Source organism: Megalops cyprinoides, chromosome 15 (assembly GCF_013368585.1).
Source record: "Megalops cyprinoides isolate fMegCyp1 chromosome 15, fMegCyp1.pri, whole genome shotgun sequence".
In the NCBI taxonomy this organism is placed as follows: domain Eukaryota; kingdom Metazoa; phylum Chordata; class Actinopteri; order Elopiformes; family Megalopidae; genus Megalops; species Megalops cyprinoides.
Window position 1 is genome coordinate 15,863,098 of NC_050597.1, and position 19,381 is coordinate 15,882,478.

Here is a 19,381-nt window from a genome sequence, read left to right on the forward strand (position 1 = left end):
CAACTCCTTCAGATTGTTTAACCGTAATATTCTTACTTAAATTCAACGATCCCTTTGTCCATCACATTTTGGGTCATTATGCATAGAACCCCACTAAAGCTAAAATTTACATTGTTACAATTTTCAATATTCATGTCAGAATTTCTTTCATAAATACAGTATATTGAACTACTAGGGTGACATTAGCATTAATTTTCCTGTAATTCAGGCTCTTCAAGAATTGATGCATTTACTGGGTACCTGGTTTAAAGTGCTTTTTACTTGCAGTAGGGGGCAGTAGAATGTGGAGGTTTTGGTTCGGTTTGTTATTTGGCTATACTGAAACGTAGTTCTACCTCATCATCAATCTCCCCTCTTACCACAGGTGGAATGATCATTTGTTCTGTTTGGTAGTTCTGTTGCCAAATGATTTACGTAAAAAATGGAGGTCATCAGGATTCTAGGCTGTTAGTGTGATTGTGAAAAAGCATTTTTTCGGCTTATAAGGCATAATAGAGAAATAGGAATGTGGACAGAGACCAAACGTTTCATGCAATGTTTGGTAGGTCCTGTTAGCTACAGTACAAGTGGATGCTGTGGTAAGTACTGAGACTAGTAAGTACTTAGGACTAGTGGCCACTTTCCATATCATTTTACTCGATCATCTTCAGGTTAGGATGATTTCAATTAAGCAGTTGTACATCTCAATCTAAAATGCTTTAGCAATTTCCCGTTTTTGTCTGTTCTGAGTACACTTGTTCAAGTCAGAATGGATATGAATGAACTAATTGCAAGGCTGTAATTCAAGTTCCACAGGTTGTGTCATTGCAGAGGACCAAGTATGTGTTCACCCAATATCATTAATCACCAAACGTGTAAAAACAAGTCATATCAAACAGACCGAACCAAAATCCCTTTTGCCTTGTTTGAGGCAGGCTTGTTTCTTAGCTTTGTCAAACTTGAATCCTTTTTTTCCCCCAGACACTTGCCTTCACCAGACACCAGACAGAGATTTGTGCTTTCGACAGATATAAGAAAAGGGGTGACTAGATTAAAAAAGGACAGGATAAGGCAACAAACGAACAAACACTGGAAGTACACTCCCCTATCCCTGGGGCGTGGCCGTCTCCCGGGGGCCGCTGCTTAGAGACAGCAGCCTGCCACAGCCTCAGTGGGGTTTGGAGGTGCCATTCATGTGGTTCTTCTCCACAGAGGGAGCTTCAGTGCTGTAGAGGCAGTCCAGAAATCCGTGTGAAATCTCAGTCACCATGGAGCGGTCAGGGATGGATTGAGCCATGCCATAGATTGCTCCCTGAGAGAAAGAAATATGTTACAGTTAGCTGCTTAGCTTCCTGCAAACAGGATTCTGGAATATACCGTGAGGACTGGGTGGATGTGATCTCACTCACCATGCCAGTGGTTTTCTCCTTTGGATTCCTCATGATGATAGCCACCTGTTCTCTGACATCGCTGACGAACTGCTCTGCCACCCCTGGCTGTGTGTGCAGTAATGTCACGCAGATGTGGATGCTGTGTAGAGACAGACAGACAGATGAATCAACCTTCACCCAGACCACTGAGGCCGTGCATTTCGTGCATTTCCAATCTATTTCAGAATTTCATAGGGTGGCCTTTTATATTTCAGCTACAAAGACATGCATTTTAAAAGTTGATGTGACTGAAAAATATACTAACCACAAAACCCAAGGCAAATCTTTTAGAATGAGCTATATCTTTAGCAATCTATTCAAATCTGTATAGGTTTCACCTGGAAGGAAACTGTAGTGTGTTCAGGTTCCAGCCCTTGGCAGTGAGAGCATTGGATAACCTGAAGATGTCAAAGACCTCAGAGCCCATCGCCACAACAGAGACTTCAGGCTGTCCAAACACAAACAGCCCATCCACTTTACGACACCTGTGAACAACAAACACTCATGTCAAACTGTACATTCACCAAAGCTCTGACCAGCAGTATATCAAACATACCAGCAACAGATATACTTACTAACAAAAGAAACAAGATTTTAAACATTGCACCATTGTCCTTAAGGAAAAAAATAAAGTCTGGGAAGGATAAACTCAGGTGAAAATAATCTGCCGATTAAGGCAGTGTATGCGATGATGAAACAACAGGTGGAATATCATGCGTTACTAAACCACAGCAAGACCACTATATTGCCACGGGACTGCCACATGCCATCATCAATAACTGGATCTGTGACCCCAGATACCCACAATGACAGTATTGGTGACCAGAGTTTGCCAACAATTGCAAGTGGCTGGTTTGAGGTACCTCCATCCTCCTTAGCTCGTACTCACAATGGTACATAGTTGCCATCATTGTAAATGGGTGATGACAGATTGTCACTGAAGCAATCAGTGCCGGAAAGGAGCTGTTCTCATGGACGACTTTCAGTTCCCTATGTAACATGCTGACAGAAGGCACGCAAGTTCCTACAGTCATGGTATGGGCCATGGTCTCAGCTGTGACCTGGAATGGCCTTGTGTTCCTGGATGGAAACATCACAGGGATATGCTATCGGCATGAAGTCACATGTCAAACAGCTGTACCTTTTGTACAAGAAAACGGACCTGTGCTCTAACACAACAACATGCTAGCTAATACAGCAACAGTGTGTGCAGAGCCTTCAGATGAGGTAGGTATTGACCGGGTGAACTGGCGAGCATTCTCACTTGATACATCCCTACATAATATGTATGGGACCTTCAGGATTGCCATATCTGCAGAAGAGGCAATCCACTGGGATCAGTCAGACAGATCCCTCAGGATCTGTGGGATGAGACATCTTACGATCAGATACTGCCTTAATCATGATATCCATGAAGCTCTATACTCTATATTCCTCCACTTGCCATTCTGCTGGCTTTTTCAACCTAAAGTTGTGTCACATGGTGACATTATTATTAAGAAGTTTACATGGCTACAAAAATATAAACAGCATTCAAAGGAGTACTCGACAGAACAAGTAAAGCAGGCAAAACTTCTGTTGACATGATTTTGGGGGAAAATGAATAGTACATTCTATTTTATTATACTTTTTGTTTTAATCTAATGTTATTTTCATTTTGTGGCATGTTCTCAAGCCCAAAAAACATGTTGTGATTTTCTCATTTTGTAAAATTGTATATTATGATATTTTGTCTCAAGTCTACCAAGGACATATTGTCAAATGCATCGCAAGCATGAAAGGCACACTCCCAAGTCTACCTTCCTAATGGACTGTCTGTTAGTATCTAGAGCGTGTGATTTACATTTTATCTGTTACTCAGGAAGGCCACTTATAGTCCCATTAGATGTTATTTAGATGCCACAGTTACTTAAGCACTGCCATCTATGAGAAATGATGAGAAGTGAGATAGGTACTGTTTAACGGAGACTAGGAAAATCTCTTCAACGATTTGGCTTTTATGTAATGTAAATAAGCAGCATCACTCTTCTTTTAATGCAATGTAAACAAACATTTAATCACTTTTAAAAGTATTCTTGCATACTTAAATAAAAGTGATCCCTGCAATTTCTGGAGATTTGTTTTTAGTATTATTAAAAAGGCTTGCCATAAAGGAGCCTTGTTCCCAGAGGCATCATTAATGAAGGAATACCTGTATCAGTCAAAGACAAATTCTTCATCAACAAACTGTTCTATCATTTGGAGGCTTACACTGTACCTACTATATCTAGACCACTTTCTGTTTTTAAAAGTATCTCCAATATGGCACTCTGAATGGGTGCCAACATACCAGAGCCTAATGATCCTGAACAACAAAATAAGCCAAAGTTGTTTCTATATTAGGAGATTCATATGGTAACTGAGTGTTCATGTCTTTTATTTCAATGTTGTGTCTATGAAATCAGTCTGCAAATAATCATACTTTTGAAAGGCACAGTTAAAGCTTTCTTACTTGCAGCGCTGCAAAACTATTGATCCACAGACCCCATAAGACAGCAAAAAACCTCACTCCAGACAAGTCTGAAGAGAGACGCTGATGTGGAGTTTGGCTGTCCTCCAAATCCAGGCCACTTCTCCTGCGGTCGGAGCAGTGCGCAGAGTCATGTGCTTACCCTGCCTCGATGAGCCGGGCTGTCTGGATGATCTTCTTGGTGGCCTCAACGTAGCCGTCCTCCCCCATGTGCATCATGGTGGCCCAGCACGCTGCGATGATGCCCCCGGGGCGAGACCCCGCCACGGACGGTGAGGCATAGATGCCCCCCTGCCAGTCTGGGGCTACAAAGTACTGGTAGTGCCGGTACTTCTGGTCACTGTACAGGATCACCGAAGAGCCTTTAGGGGCATAGCCATACTGAGGGGACGAAGAAGAGGACCAACAGCAGTCTGTCAATGCTGACACGCACTTGGGTTTGAAAACATCAGTTTTTACCAGTACTTTTAGAACCCTTATTTCAGCGGTTAACAGGAAATTAACAATATATTCTAAGTAAGCTCGACACAGTCAGACAAAACTCTGGAAACTTTTTTTCCTATTTTTCAGGGCTACTTACATATTTTAAATGTGAAACATTACCCAATTTATCCATTGGCATAGATGGATATCTACTTAAATCCTAATCGTCATTCTCCATCAAGGACTCAAACCTGCAACCTTTGCTAAACCTGTACTTCACACTCAGCTCACCTTGTGTGTGTCTGCTGAGATGCTGGTCACACCTTTGACCTGGAAGTCAAAGGGTGCCAGCGGGTAACCAGCCTTGGCCATAAACACAATGAGGAATCCGCCCAGGCAGGCATCTACATGGAAGGGAATGTTGTACTTCACAGCCAGCTAGGAATGAACACAATATCATGAGATGGGGTGCATCCAGGAGAGAGAAGTCACCAATTAAAAACCACTATTCAAATTCGTCCTGAATCTGCAAACTGTTTAAAGTGTAACATTTATTTTCAAATCATTGTATACGTATTGTATTGTATAAGTTGTTTTAGCAATTAATTATGCAACAATTCACTGTACTTGAAGTTGTTCATTTGTATCTGAAACTAGCGTTTAAATTGCATTTTGGACTTTGCCACATACTCTACACTTGCATTAATTAATAAATACTAACACACAAATAATAATATATTGTATAATACTATTGTGACAGCCTCCAACACTCACATAATAGCAATTTAAGTAAAAACATAGTTCATAGCTCAAAAACAGCACAAACATCTTTTCTTCAAGAAATACATGTTTTAGTAAGTGGAGATGGATTCATAAGGGCTCTACCTGAGCTACTTCCTGGATGGGGTCTATGACTCCGTGTGGGAACTGAGGGGCGGAGCACACAAGCATGGCGGTGTTCTTGGAGATTGCCCTCTTCATGGCCTGTAGCCAAATAACAGCATCTTAACACTCTGGAAGCTTGAATACCGAACTCATCCCCATCTCAGGCACAAGAGGCACATCCATGTCTGCCTGAGACCATTCCCTTGTTACCCCAGTCTACCTCCATATTCCTGGGTGGCAGCAGGGAAACTTCACTTTGCTATTACTCTAAGAACAGCTACTCAACTTACTTACTGCTAACTGAAGAAGCCATAGCAACCCATTAGGTTACCAAAACTTTTCAAACATCAAAATTGACATTAATCAGGGTATATAATTGAACTGAACTGAGCATAGCTGCATGCAAAAGGCTGTAGCAAAATCCAACTGAAAACAACAATATTGCAATAACAGTAACATATCCAAACTGTTAGTCTTAGAGCAATCATTTTTCTTCCTTGAGTTTCTCGTGGTATCTGGCATGAAGTCTTTATGATTTGGGCTAACTGAAAATTGAGCCCTAGGTGGCCGGAGTCCAACACAAAGAAGGGAAGTCACATTCAATTTCAACACAGAGAACTGAAAAGAATGCCAAAGCAGCATTAAATTATGCCTGACTTTTCTTATGTCTGAATGTTAAGTGAATGAACTACTTCATGAAAAGAGAAGCAGAGCATCAGAAAGTTATTCCAATCATGAAAGGCACACTGAAATGCAAACCTTAACATCCACTTTCATGGTTTTCTTGTCCAAGGGTATGTGAACGAGTCTCATCCCAAAGTAGTGTGCTGCTTTGTCAAAGGCGGCATGGACACTCACAGGGGCAAGGCTAACAGATAAGGACAGGAGGTGAACATTCATTACTTTATCATTCATGATTTAAACCAACAGTACTCCACCCTAACTGTGGATACACAAGTTGTGTAATGCCTACTTTCACAGCAGTGCATACCAATTTAAGTGCAGTATAAATCATTAATGAACATATCTTACAATCAAATATTCAAGAATAGGCCAAATTAAACCAAACCAAATTAAGGATTACATTTATTAATTTGTTGGAATAAGACCCAGACTCATTGCACTCAAAGACTGATATAGTACTAATACTGATCTATCATTACTACTAAGCCTTGGTTTTGGAAGGACACAGTTTGCAGGACTACTCAGTCCTGGTCCTAGATGGCCACCGTATCCACAGTGCCTTGGTCCTACAGGGCAACACCGTCTGCAAGTCAATCTACAAAAAAAAATTTTGCGACTAGACACAATTCTCGATTCAGCCATTTGATAATAGCTAGTATAATATGGACCTCAACTACCAAATACTCAGGTGATGTAATGATAAATGTGGGACTCACATCTCAGGGTGTTTGATTCCTCGCTCATATGCCATATCTCTGTATGCCTTACAAGCCATCAGGATACTCTCCGTTCCTCCGGATGTAACCTAGACAACCAGAGCAAATCGAACAGCTGGACCCATTACACCACAAAAAACATTACATAGAAGAAAACAACCAAATTGTCATTAAGACAATATCAATCATTACATACATGTTTCTGATCTTGACTGCAACTGAAGGAAGTACCCTGAGAAATGACGTTCCCTCATTCACTTCGATGCTGACAGTCCTACTGACTGAATTAAAACTCTTGCAAACTCTTGAATGTTTGTATTCTTATTTGTGGTCACAAACACCCCCCTAATCTAAGAGAACTTACAAAGTTGATAAAAATAAGTGTTACGCAATATTGTACTTATAAAGAAAGTCATTATCTACCCACAACTGTAGGCCTCAAGGCTCAGAACTCTTACAAGAAAGCAGAATGACAATGAGTGGTTGTTCAGTTGTGTTGTATCACAAGAAACCCTGAAAAGGAGGGACTGACTGTTCCGCAGGAGCGAGGGCCACCGTGGAAAAGGGAGCAGGTCATCCGCACCACCTCTGCCTCCATCTTTCGAACACCAGGGAAAATATCCGGGTGCAGGGGGTTACTCCAAGCAAAGTCACCATACACCTAAACACAAAAACACCAACACAAAGTGTGAACACAAACACACCATTGTATGTGAATTTTGAATTCTCTTTTAATAAGGTTTGTGTTCTGTTGCAGTTTGTATGCACCACAAAGTTCTTCAGATTTTCTGCCCTAAATGAAAACAAGTTTCCTATGAAGTTTCTTATAATGTTTCTACACAGAAGTTCTCTTAATAATGCATCCTCAGATTATTCTCCTACATTCCCATTATAATATCTGTATTGCAGTTTTACATATTATTAAGGACATGTCTGTATGTGTAAAGAATCTTGTTGAGGACTCTGGTTTTACGGGTGTGTCAGTGAGCCTTAACATTACAGTCATGTCACCATCTCATAGGTAGGCCACAGTGTGGCAGAATTCACTGGCATACAGTACCTTCACCAGGAGATTTGTGAGCTTTCGGTCTCCGCTATATACAGCACCCGACACCCTGCCTTTCTCCCAATGGGCATCACCTGAGAGGGAGAGGAATGTTTGACTAGGTTTCTAGGCAATGCCATCCAGCAGCAACAGTTTAGAATGTCAACACCATAAAGAACCATGCTGAAACAAACAGCAGCCTAGCTCTAAATTCATCAGTCCTTTTGGCTGCCTTGGTGCTTGTGGTCTGTAATGACAGCCACTTTGTGAGCCTAATATTTTATCAAACACAAGAATGTGAGAAGAGACAAGTTGTTCTGGTTATATCAGGGAATGTGAACGGTTGCCACCTCTACCATTGCTCAAACAACACACTTGGACTCAAGGTTAAAGTCTGAGGGCACGGCCATACAACAGTTTTGAGATAAACCATAAAAAGTAAAAACTCTCTCTGACTAAATGCGGTGAAGGCTCTTCTTTCATGTGACCACAAGAATTATATTCAATTCATGACGCAACTCAGATATGTTAGACTATCATGTGGTGAAAACTAACTGCATTGTTTGGCAGGAGGGCGATGTGGAGTCATTCACCTAACGTGTCGTACTCTTTTATGCATTCCAGGACCTCTGTTTGAGAGAGACCCTGCGCAGGCAGTGATCTGATGTAGCTCATTCCGTCTTTCAGTGTGCAGAGGCTGACAGACATGTCATCCAGGGCCTTGTTCAGCTGTGTTTGGATCTGCAGTTCAGAACAGAGTAGTTATGCATGTGTTCCTGAACACTAACCTTCATTCAATCTCTCCTGTTACTTAAACCACCAAAATCTTATTTATTAGGATTGGTATGCTGGGATTGATAAATTTGTAGATTTGGATTTGTAATTTATTTCAAAGATAGACCAAATCCAAGATTCAGGCAAATGCCTATGATTGTACTGTACAGAATCCTCTTATGGTGGAAAGGAGGCCAAACAATACTCAACATTACCATTACTAAAACATTTGTATTTGAAAACACATTGCAAGGGCCAACACTTGCCAGGCACGACAGGACCACAAAAGTTAGCAAGAGGAGCTGCAATGATTCCTTTTACCATACAGTGGAAATGCCACAGAGCTTATAGACATAGTAAGGAAATGCAATTCAAACAGATATGTTGTACTTTGTAGCCTAGAAGCAGCACAACTTTGGACAACCCTCTCATTACAACTACATACAGCTAATGGCAAAATAATTAACAGTTATGCAGCCTTACAAAGCAGTAGAAAACATCAGATTTTGCATCCCTGATAGAACCCTGTGGGTGATTCTGAATTCTTACACTATAGATAGCTCATAAGGGACAATTTAAATTATGCAGCATTATTATTTGATGGATTTTACCCTGATCAATGAGCTAATCACCGCCCCTTTGCCACCATGCCGTGTCATTAGTTCTAATTATGGGAGTTTGTGACAGTCTGCTGAATCCAAGTTATGTCTCACAGCCTTTCCCACAGCAGGCTTGTTTTACTTTTTTTGATGAAACAAACTTTTTCAGAGTGGACACAGTTTATCAGCAGAGTCCAGAGCGTGCCAGTGAAGGCAGACAGAGACGTGCAGTGTGAGAAGGTTTACTTCGAGGCAACGACCTGCAGTAACCTCAGTCATCTCACAGAGGCCAGGCGCAGAAGTTGCGGACAGACTCCTGGGGTGACTCGTGCTCATCCTTGAATTACTCACTAAAGCAGCGAGTGACAGGGGTGACGTATTGCAACAGGAAACCACATGAACAGCTGGTACTTACTGTAGCGCCAACGAATGGGATTTTCCTTATCATTCGAAAGCACTGCTTCTTTATTCTTGACTTCAAGCCTGTAAAATGAAGAAGAAAGGAACTGACTTTTGAATTTTCAATATATCCAACTTAACTGATTAAGTTATTCAAGTCCCACCAATTCAGTCTATTCCAAGTCCCACCACCGTTAACCTCACAGTGATAAAAGAGCTGACACAAACTGAGAGCCTCTGTTTTGCATTCATATTTGCCCTGCAAACTAGTTCCTGAGCAGCACCCGTGCTGAGGTGACTAGAAGCAATTTGGCTACACTCAGCATTGATCAAAGGGCAGAGAGCAGACAGCAGGCAGCAAAGAGCACAGAGCACTGTAATATTAAAAGAATATTGCACATCATTTCAAAGTTCTCATGGGGGGTGAGAGGGTTCTCATGGGTGAAATGTAAGATTTCAGAATGAACGCACAAGGACTAAGTACCAAAAGCTATGGAGAGAGCAAGAAGCACTGAGCTGACTGGGGTAGTTTTTGTCTGGCTCAAGGTGGAGTATCACTGTTTCTCACACCTTTCAGTGATGCAGACAGGGAAATTTATTTTACATGATCACCGCAGTAACAATCACAGGGTCTTTCCATTGATTCATCAACTAGCAAGAAGAAAACACACTCCCCAATTTCGCTCTCTTATTCTGTCACACAAATCACCTCAACAGCAAGGTTCTTGCTTGGGTCTTGGGTACATTCTCAACTACATTTACACATATTTAGATTTAGAAATTTAAACTGCAAAACTGTTACATGTTTTATACAGTTTTTTTTTTTTTTTTTTTTTACAAAGGCATCAGTTTGTTTCACATGACCCATGTGAATCATGAAGCAATCACCAAGGCTTTGTACTGTAACTCTGTCCCTATTTGCTTAGAATACTACATTTTAGTATTTATTCTCTCCATATTGTTGCAGACGCTTATTCAACAACAAATTGCAATATATATATATACACAATCCATTGAGCACTTACTCTCCTGCTGAAATAGCAGCCCTTTGATCCACAGTAGCACCAGGGTGGACAGTACTGTGGCTGTGATAATCTGCCATGGCTCCAGACCCTTACAGCTGGAGTTGACAAGCAGTCGACCTTGTTCCAGGTACAGCTTCAGCATTTCGCCGTACACCTCCAAGGCACTCTGGGAAACAGGAGGAATACAAGTCAGGGACAGATTCAACTCAACACCTAAGATTACTGAGGAAATAACTGTCAATGAGACTTAACCCAAAGGTTTCTGTCCTCTTTTTAAATAGTCTGCTTTGAGGAGACAGCAAGGATAACTGCTTCAATACATAAGGTGGTTTAATATTCAAATGCAGCCATGTTCAACCTCCCCCTTCACATATGTGCACAGTAGGGATGGTAAGATTCACTGATTCACATCGGTGCATCGGCATAAAAGTTCACGATGCGATATTGCCCCGATTAAAAAAGTGTGCACCGGATGCAAGTTGGGATGAAGTCGGGATGCATCCTTTCTAACATCTTTGCATTGGTAAAGTCTGATTTATTTATATATAATTATTAGTAGAGGCCCTATGCCTTTATTATTTAGAAATGTGAGCAATAATAATAAAGAGCAATAACCCTCCCACAGTACTGTTTCTTTTTTTTTTTTTTTGACTCCCAAAGGCATCATTACATACGAATTAACAATCATTAGATGGACATGTTTGGACTAGCTGTTCCAGAGTAGCTCAAAGTTTCATGAACAAACAAATCAAAAATAAGGAAGAAACATCACAATCGACTTGTCATTCTCACAATGCAGATTTTTTCATCCTGTGGACAAAAAATTTTGATATGGTATAGTTAATTGTTATAATTACAGAATATATGTAGGTTCTATGCAAAACCATAACATCCAAAAAACTATTTTGCCAGTACTATTCACTTGTAAAACTCGATTCAGCAGTTAGGATATAAGAAATGAACTCAACTGATGTTGAACATAATGTGATCCATAGCAGACAGCAAAAAATGGAGAAGTAAAATGCGCAAGGTAAGAAAGTCAAATTTCTTTGTCGTTAACGCTTACACGCTCTAATTTCAGTTCCGCAAAATGACCTCATGTCTGCATGAGAGAAGCCTTTTTTTAAATAAAACACTTCTGGTAATTTCCTGTATAGCCAAAATATGACAAAGTGCACAATACGTAACTGCTGCTACACAATTTTCTGTGGTCAGAGGAGCACCAGCCCAAAACATGTATCCTGTTTAATATCCATTCAGACAATTCATCATTTCATACAGTGCTGGGAAAAATTCTGAAAAAAGCCCATTTTAAATTAGTATTGTTTGTGAATCATACGACTTTACAAACCACATAGAACTTGCAAGAACCTATTCAGAAATTGAGCTGTAGTCCAGGGCTTGGAGCAATTTTTCCAATCATCTGACCCACAGTCAAAGAGGAAAACTGCATACTTACAGTGGTGGGTTGATTCATTAAGATACGTGGATGTTTCAGAAGGTCAGGTATCACTGTCATGTTTGTGAATGGGGACTCCATTTAATTCTGTCAGAGAATGTATTTAACCTATTTTACATCAAGCAGGAAAGAGTGTTTCAGGCAGAGTCCCAGGTAATGAAAAAAGTTAAAGGATTAAAGACCCACAACCCTTCCCGCCAGCTCAGGTGCTAATCTCTAGACTGGCATTCTGTAGCAAATGGGAGTGGGATAATTGTGTAATGCAAAACTTCACTGTGGCCTGATTGGTAGTTTTTGTCCTGATGAGGTTTACATGCCCTGACCCCTGACACAGCAGCAAGCTCCATTGTCAGGCTTTGCCACTCTCTGAACAACTTAAAGGAGGATACATGCCACTGCACACAGACATTTAATGTCTCTGTGTTACACACTCGTGATTCAATTTTCCTAAACTGAAGATGAATCATGGAAATCCCATTTATAAGGATGCTATCATCAAACAATCAACTTTCATTTAATGTATTGCCATTCATAATCAAACTGTCACAGATTGCTTTACAGTGCACCCTATGACAGTCTGATTTTATCTCTCACATATATCATGTTTATCTCATATATATCTCTTTGACAATGCAGTCTGCCATATGACCACATGCCACATGAACTCTTACGCCATCTAAAATCTACTGTCAACATTTCACATCAAGCCAGAGTTTGTGTTAAATAACCTTTTCATTTCATAAGAGCAGTAAAATAAATAGACATACTCCTATCCCTGCTATCTTTCAATCCTACTTTTTACAACTGCTTTACAGAGTCACTTGATAACACCAAAGATATTATCTGGGGAGTTCTGCTACAATCACAGAAAATATGCTAAAGGTCAACAAATCAATATCTTAAATAACACACTGCTTATTAGCAACAAGAGCACCCAAAAGCCTCACAAGCATTCATTCATTTGCCAAATAGCAACAGATTATGTGATTGTAAAGTCAGTACAATAATGATGCAAATCACTGAAAAGTCTCTTTACAAGGAATAAATTACAATGTGAGAGCTGAACAGTACACAAAGATGAATATTCAAGGCTTGGAGTCATAAGACCACACAAATCAGTTAAGTGAGACATGGAATTTAAAACCGACTCCTTACAGTTTTCACACAAGAGAGTGTGAAACTCCCTGAAAAGTGTGATCTTCGGCAAAGCTGTGGCAATCACCAGTAAGTGGTGAACTAAATGTATGTATAAGGTTCCAATTGCAACCAAGATGTTGGCCATATGTTCATGCTACAATAGGACCATTACAAGACTAGACTGACTGTTGGAGGGACCCAACCCAACATTAAACTACATGACCAAATTTCTGGAGCATATCGCTGACCCTATTCCACTGCTGCTGACTACAAAGAGCCTTAGGGTCTACATTACAGCACAGCTTCTCCAACAGGTTTGACGAGGTCAGGCTCAAGGAAATGGGTTAGGAGCACTGGCAAATGTCCCACCTGAGACACTTTCTCCTCTGCATGCCTCAAATAAACAGCCCCTTCAGGCTGTGCTGGACCCTGGAAAGGAGGCATCAGACCCACCAAACGAGCTTTCAGTGGAATTACACTGCTTCTATCAGCACTCTCTGACCGAGGCTGAAAGATCAGTGCCACGTTTAACTCTTAATCTGCCATAAAAGCTTGAGATTAAATGATCTTATCTCTCAGAGGGGCAAAGGGGAAGGAAGTGAAAAATGTGTCATAACGCTGAACCAGTATTACACACATTGGGTTTGTTATCCAACCAATTTTTGCTACATGCATAAAAGTATTATGTATTTACAAGGTAGCTGACTGAAGACACAACAAAGTATCTCTGTGGAGTTTCACTCCATCTGCACTGACCATAGCAGCCACTGCTGTGACATCAGCTGTTAATAGTGCCCTTCCTTCCAAGGGTGCAGTTATAAAAATAAAAATAACCTTGCCTATCGAAGAGCAATTTTGCGCAATAAAATCTAAACAGTGACTGACTAACTAAGGAAGCCACAAAGAAACACTTTGGGTAATTCGCCAGTTCTGCTTGCAGTCAGACAGACTGCCTTCTGGAGATTAAAACAAAATGAAGGATGTTAGTGCTACCAAGACTGATTGAACCCTGGTTTAAACTTCCATCCCAGTCTTTTGATTACAGGTTCACAAGCAAAAAGGCACACATGTATGAGACAGCTTTCTGAATGTGCGTTATCAGGGCTGAAACTTTGAAATGGTTATTTTCATCTCAAAACAATGGTGTTACAGATGCCTGTGTGAGCCTGGTACTGTAAAGACATCTGCATTGTCTCTTGAGGGAAGCTGGTTTTCATGGAAAGTTACAAAGTGGGTGGACTGGCTTAGGGAGACGCCGATGAAACAATGGGTTGATAAATGTAGACCATGGGGGAGTAATAAACATGGCGGTTATTCTCACAGGTGCACAATGAGTGCAGTATGTTTTGGACCTTTGTTCTCACAAGACCCTTTTGTGTTTTCAAACACCATCTGACTATAGTTTTCAACTCAGTACTGAAACTGAGTCACGGCAGCCATGCTGTTTTAATGATGTGTCTGAACTAGAGTTAAGACTGCCAGTAGCAAGTTTACACATGACTGCATTGAGAGATCCAAAAAGTTCACAAAAGAAGAACATATGTAGAAGATGCCAAGCTATGGAACATAAATCAAACATGAATAGCATAGAATATAGCAGACCTTCTAAAAAGAAAAGAAATAGAACTTAATGTTTAATACAATTTAATTGTATTAAATTTATTTAATTTAGGGAAATTAACAATTTAAAACTCACTTCTTCTGATAGGAAAGTATTCCTTTAGGACACAACCAACACGTGAACGTATGCACGAAAACAGAGCTGTTGCAATAACAGCTGCTTAATATGGTATGCAACCCGACAGCTATGTGTATTGCAACAGTTCCCTAACAGTATGACAAGAAAGGCCTTGAACAGAAAATTGCAAATGATCAGAGCATGGCTTTATCAAACCTACTACGGTCTAATGCTTGTAACTGTTACAGTGGGACACAGATGGTACTTTGGACATACAGGGTCCTAAAATAACCTTTTCAATGAATACTTCTTCCCCTGGAATGTTTTCTTCATATGGCAGATTGAGTGACTGGCAGAGAGGACTGTTGAAAGGGTGGCAAAGTAGGTTTCATATGAGTGCACTCACTGTGTGTAAAGCAGCTTTGGTAATCTATACATCCCCACACAATTCATTAAAATCAAAAGCTCCACCTTCTTCCCCACAGCTGCACGGTCATTATTTTATAGTATTCATCCTTCCTACCATGGTCAAAGTCAAACTTGCATATGGCCTAATAACATTTGCCATGAAACCATCCGACTCTCATCTGTGACCTTGGGCGTCCTATTAAGGTCAAACTCTAAACACCCTCATTAACCTAAAGGTGTATATAAATCACTGCATCGCCAAATTAAATTTATAGGAATGATGCACCAAAGGACATGTTTGGTCAGCTTTCCTCAAAATGAAGCAGAATTCAATAAAGATAACTTTGGAGAAAGTATATTATGTCATAGCTAAACCTAAGAATCATTTTTAACAGGCATACAATACTCTGTCTTATATTCACACCTTTATGGGTTAGGCAATTTTCAGTATTCTTACTCCTCTCTAACATGTTCTCTCATTCCTCCTCTTGTACAACAAAAGAAGAGGAGGTGTACCTTATCTTCATAGGTTCCAACCCTGTTCTCTGTGCCCCTACTGTGATTTCAGCATTTTCCTTCAACCACCTGCATGCTGTCAAATGCTGACCACATCCAGGGGGTTGATTAAGGTCAGGAACAAGTTTAACAACCTAATCACAACATGAGTTATAAATGCTGAACTTGTAACTGCTGATCAACTCAATCAAAGAACCTTTGACTAGAAGAGCCAACTATGCCACAAAACTTTTAAACTATGTTTAGTGCCATTGTAACAGGACGGTGAAAAGAAAGCAGTCTATGTGGTCACCCATGTGAATTCAAGCACCAGTGAAGGAAATGCTAGTGTAAAGCCAAGTGATCAGCTCTCATCCACAGCACATACTGATACCTAAATAATCTCCAGGTTGTCCTTCAGCTCACTAGCCTTGGTATTAGAAGAGCCTTTGCTCAGAGTCTGAAACACAATACTTGATAACATAATATATGTAATGTCTTTGTTCTTGTCACCAGCCAGAATGCCTTTGGAGACGTTAATCATTCAAAGCCAGTCCTTTGTTCAACCTCATGGATGCAATCTGCTGGTTGTGAATTTAAAAAAAAATCTAACATCAGGAAGGCCTCAAAAAGTTTTCACAACAATGATTTTAAAGATAGTTCATTTCAAAAATTAAAGAAGCTAATTACTTTGAGCTTGTACTTCACGTAGAGCTGTCGACTTACTTGCACCTAAAACCAAACTGTGCCAAAGGCCACTGCTGTTCTGTTCTGTTATGTGCAGCTCTTTGTTAATAATAGCATTTCCTTCATGTTGACTCTGTTGCTAGGGGAGTCAGAAGGTATACAGGCAGAAGCTATGAGATTGTCTTACTTATGATACATATGTAAAAGCTTTTTCCCTTTCAGCCCAAAGATATGTCATCATATATTTCGTTAGGAAAGAACGGATAACAGGCATTCCTCCTTGTTAGGGACATCCCCAGATAATACGCACTGCGTTGTAGTATATTGTGATATGGATATAAGCATGGGCGCACACTATCCCAAACTGTCTCCCTCTCATATATACATATATACACACAACTGTCTAAACTGAGACCATTTTAAACATACATTACGTTGCGTTTCACAGCTACAAAGTAATTTGAAAAAGTGGGTAGATTTCAACTAAACATTTTAACCCTGACCGGTGTCCTCAAAAACACCCGTGGTCTCTACTGAAAACGACAAACTTAAAGCGCTGTTGACGCTTTTCTTTCTTTACAATAAAACCGTAAGATGTATTACGCAAGGTAGCTAGTTGGTAAAGAATAAATTGCCGAAATACCGTGCGCGGTAGTGTGCAAGAGCTATCATGATCCAACACGTCCAACTAAGTGCATCAATCGCTTCATTAACAGAGAGCAAAGTAGCATCAGTGGACCTGGCAACACCAGGACATCAATGCCGTGTTCGCAACGTTACGAAACAGCGCTTTTCCACCCGTTTCCGTGACTCTTTGTCCGTGGGACTCAGCTCACTGCTCGCGAGCTATCAGCTAGCTGTGGAAGAGGAAAATGCACTTGAGTTGACATTTAGCTAAATCACTTACCCAGTAGTCCATTATCTTTGTCACTTCTGCCGTCTGTGTATTTTGCAAAAATCGCCACTTGATACCTTCGGCTGACTTGTGTGTGACTGATGCAGATATAACACTGACCGTATCTGAGACGCGACCTTAAATCAGGAAGTAGCTGGAAAGGGAACCTTGTTTCTGTTCGTCACATGGAGGCCAAAAGATTTGTCACGTGGTACGGAGGTTGTCACATTGCAAAACTCAGCAGCCATGTTGAGTGGGGGTACACAAACAGCATGTTTTCGAAGATATGGTAAAAATGTTCCCATAAGAAACTCGTGTTCGCACGTACTCAAATGTACAGTTTTGCAAGTGAATCTGCTCACATTCGACCTGCATGGCTTCGCGTATTTACAGGAATGAGTGGTATGAAAGAATATTTTAATGCTGCAACTGTTGCTTTCCTAGCAGTTTGAACATTGCCGTGGTGTGTATCACCTAATCAAAATAGATTAGGGATATGATATTATCTTTACACAATAAGTGAAAATCAATTTTCCAATTTTCTAGCCTAATTTTTTCTTGGACCCAAACTTCCTCTGGCTGGAACAAGTATATAGGTTAGGCTACCACTCTGTTTTGAAAAGTTACTCAGGCTGACACTGTATGCAAGGAAAATTGTGAAGATGTTGGTATTCGCAATAGTAATCCCTGAATATATTTCTGACGTAATATGCATATATAAGTGACTTTATTGTCCCCAGGTGACAGTGCAGGTACAAGTTTGTGAAGAACCATCCAAAAACAAGAGTTAATAAATAAACAAAACATCACTGAAGGCTTTTCCTTGAAGATCTCCCCCCGTACAGCTTTTCCTACTTTTCCAGCTGATTGTCATGAAGGTTTTGTTTTTCCTCCCATTCACTTTAATTTAAATCTTACAAGACACTGTATCTTCTGAGTGACTTCCTGCAGTCCACTACAAATAACACCAAACTGCTTTATGGCATGAGGTGGACATGGCAGAAGCACTTTTTGTCCTGGTTCAAAGTGTCTTGTTCTTGCCCTATGGTCATATTATGCTTTATACTTCTTCTGTGACTTCCTTAAGTCTGCCTGGGCTAGCAGTGTGTTCAGCCACAGTGCTTCCTAGCTTGCTTGCTGTTTTCCATGGAGCCTTCCCAGATTTCTTCCTCAGGTTAAATGGCCCCCTCACCTGGTGATCAAATGGAAGTGCAAAAGGGGAGAAGCTTGTTGAAGCTTGTGGAACTTCTTGGTTTGCAAAGGAGAGACACAGCAGCTATAGTCTCATTCTGATCAAGTTTTAGAAACAGATTTGGTCTTGTCCTTTGCAGTTTGTTTGAAGTGTTCACCTAACTTATCTGCCTGGGGGTGATTGGTAATACCTTAGGTTGTGCCTAACTGAGAATATTCTTGCCAAGGTTTGTATTGATAAAGACATAGTAGATAGAGAAAGAAACAGGGTAGTAAGACAATAAATGTGCAACATTAACGTTATTTTCCATTCAAAACGTTTATAGCAATGTACATAAAACACTTACAGAAACAAGCTTTTTTTGCACAGGAAGCAACAATATCTATCTTTTTTTTTTTCCAAATAACAACCTACAAGATTGTCCAAATAATAAAACTGTTGGCGTTATAACAAAGTTTGACATTTACATTTTAAATGTTTGCTCTAGGGTTTCCAGTAGTTCTCAATGTTCTCTGTAGTTCATCTATAGTTAAAAAAGTTATATGGATCATCTATAATTCCAGGTGTATATTTATCCTCATTTTCAAGGATTCATTTCTGTTGGACATAGACAGCATGCAAAAGTAGCTGGCACTTCCATATATGAAGACTGGATGAGTATCATTATGGTAGAGCAGAAAGAACAGGCAGATTTGAGAAATTAAGGCCAAAATTGCAATGTTACAATGTTACATTAAGGAAAACAATTCAGCCACCATCTCAGATTCATCTGGTGGAATATTTAAATAAAATGACTTTTCCATGCTGTAGAGAATTAAGGCTCAGGAAGGCAGACCTTGCAGTAAGTGCTTTTTCGCTGAGTGATTAACACCATAGATGTCAATACATTCCATTGGACATGTGGTGGGATGAAGCTAATGTTCAAATCAGTTCATTTGCAATGTTTAAATGTTTAAAGACAA

General features: G+C 40.2%; 1 protein-coding gene across 1 annotated transcript; it reads right to left on the reverse strand.

Annotated features, from left to right (window-relative positions):
• sgpl1 (sphingosine-1-phosphate lyase 1) lies at positions 1 to 17,353 on the reverse strand. Its single transcript, XM_036546748.1, has 14 exons — positions 17,240 to 17,353; positions 10,469 to 10,634; positions 9,460 to 9,527; positions 8,265 to 8,412; positions 7,687 to 7,766; positions 7,159 to 7,287; positions 6,627 to 6,715; positions 5,986 to 6,094; positions 5,227 to 5,325; positions 4,633 to 4,779; positions 4,061 to 4,299; positions 1,748 to 1,894; positions 1,389 to 1,509; positions 1 to 1,291 (listed from the first exon to the last, which is right to left on the reverse strand). The coding sequence occupies exons 1-14, from the start codon at positions 17,249 to 17,251 to the stop codon at positions 1,148 to 1,150; spliced, it is 1,698 nt and encodes a 565-aa protein (XP_036402641.1). The 5' UTR covers positions 17,252 to 17,353; the 3' UTR covers positions 1 to 1,147.
• Between the last annotated feature and the right edge of the window lie 2,028 nt (positions 17,354 to 19,381).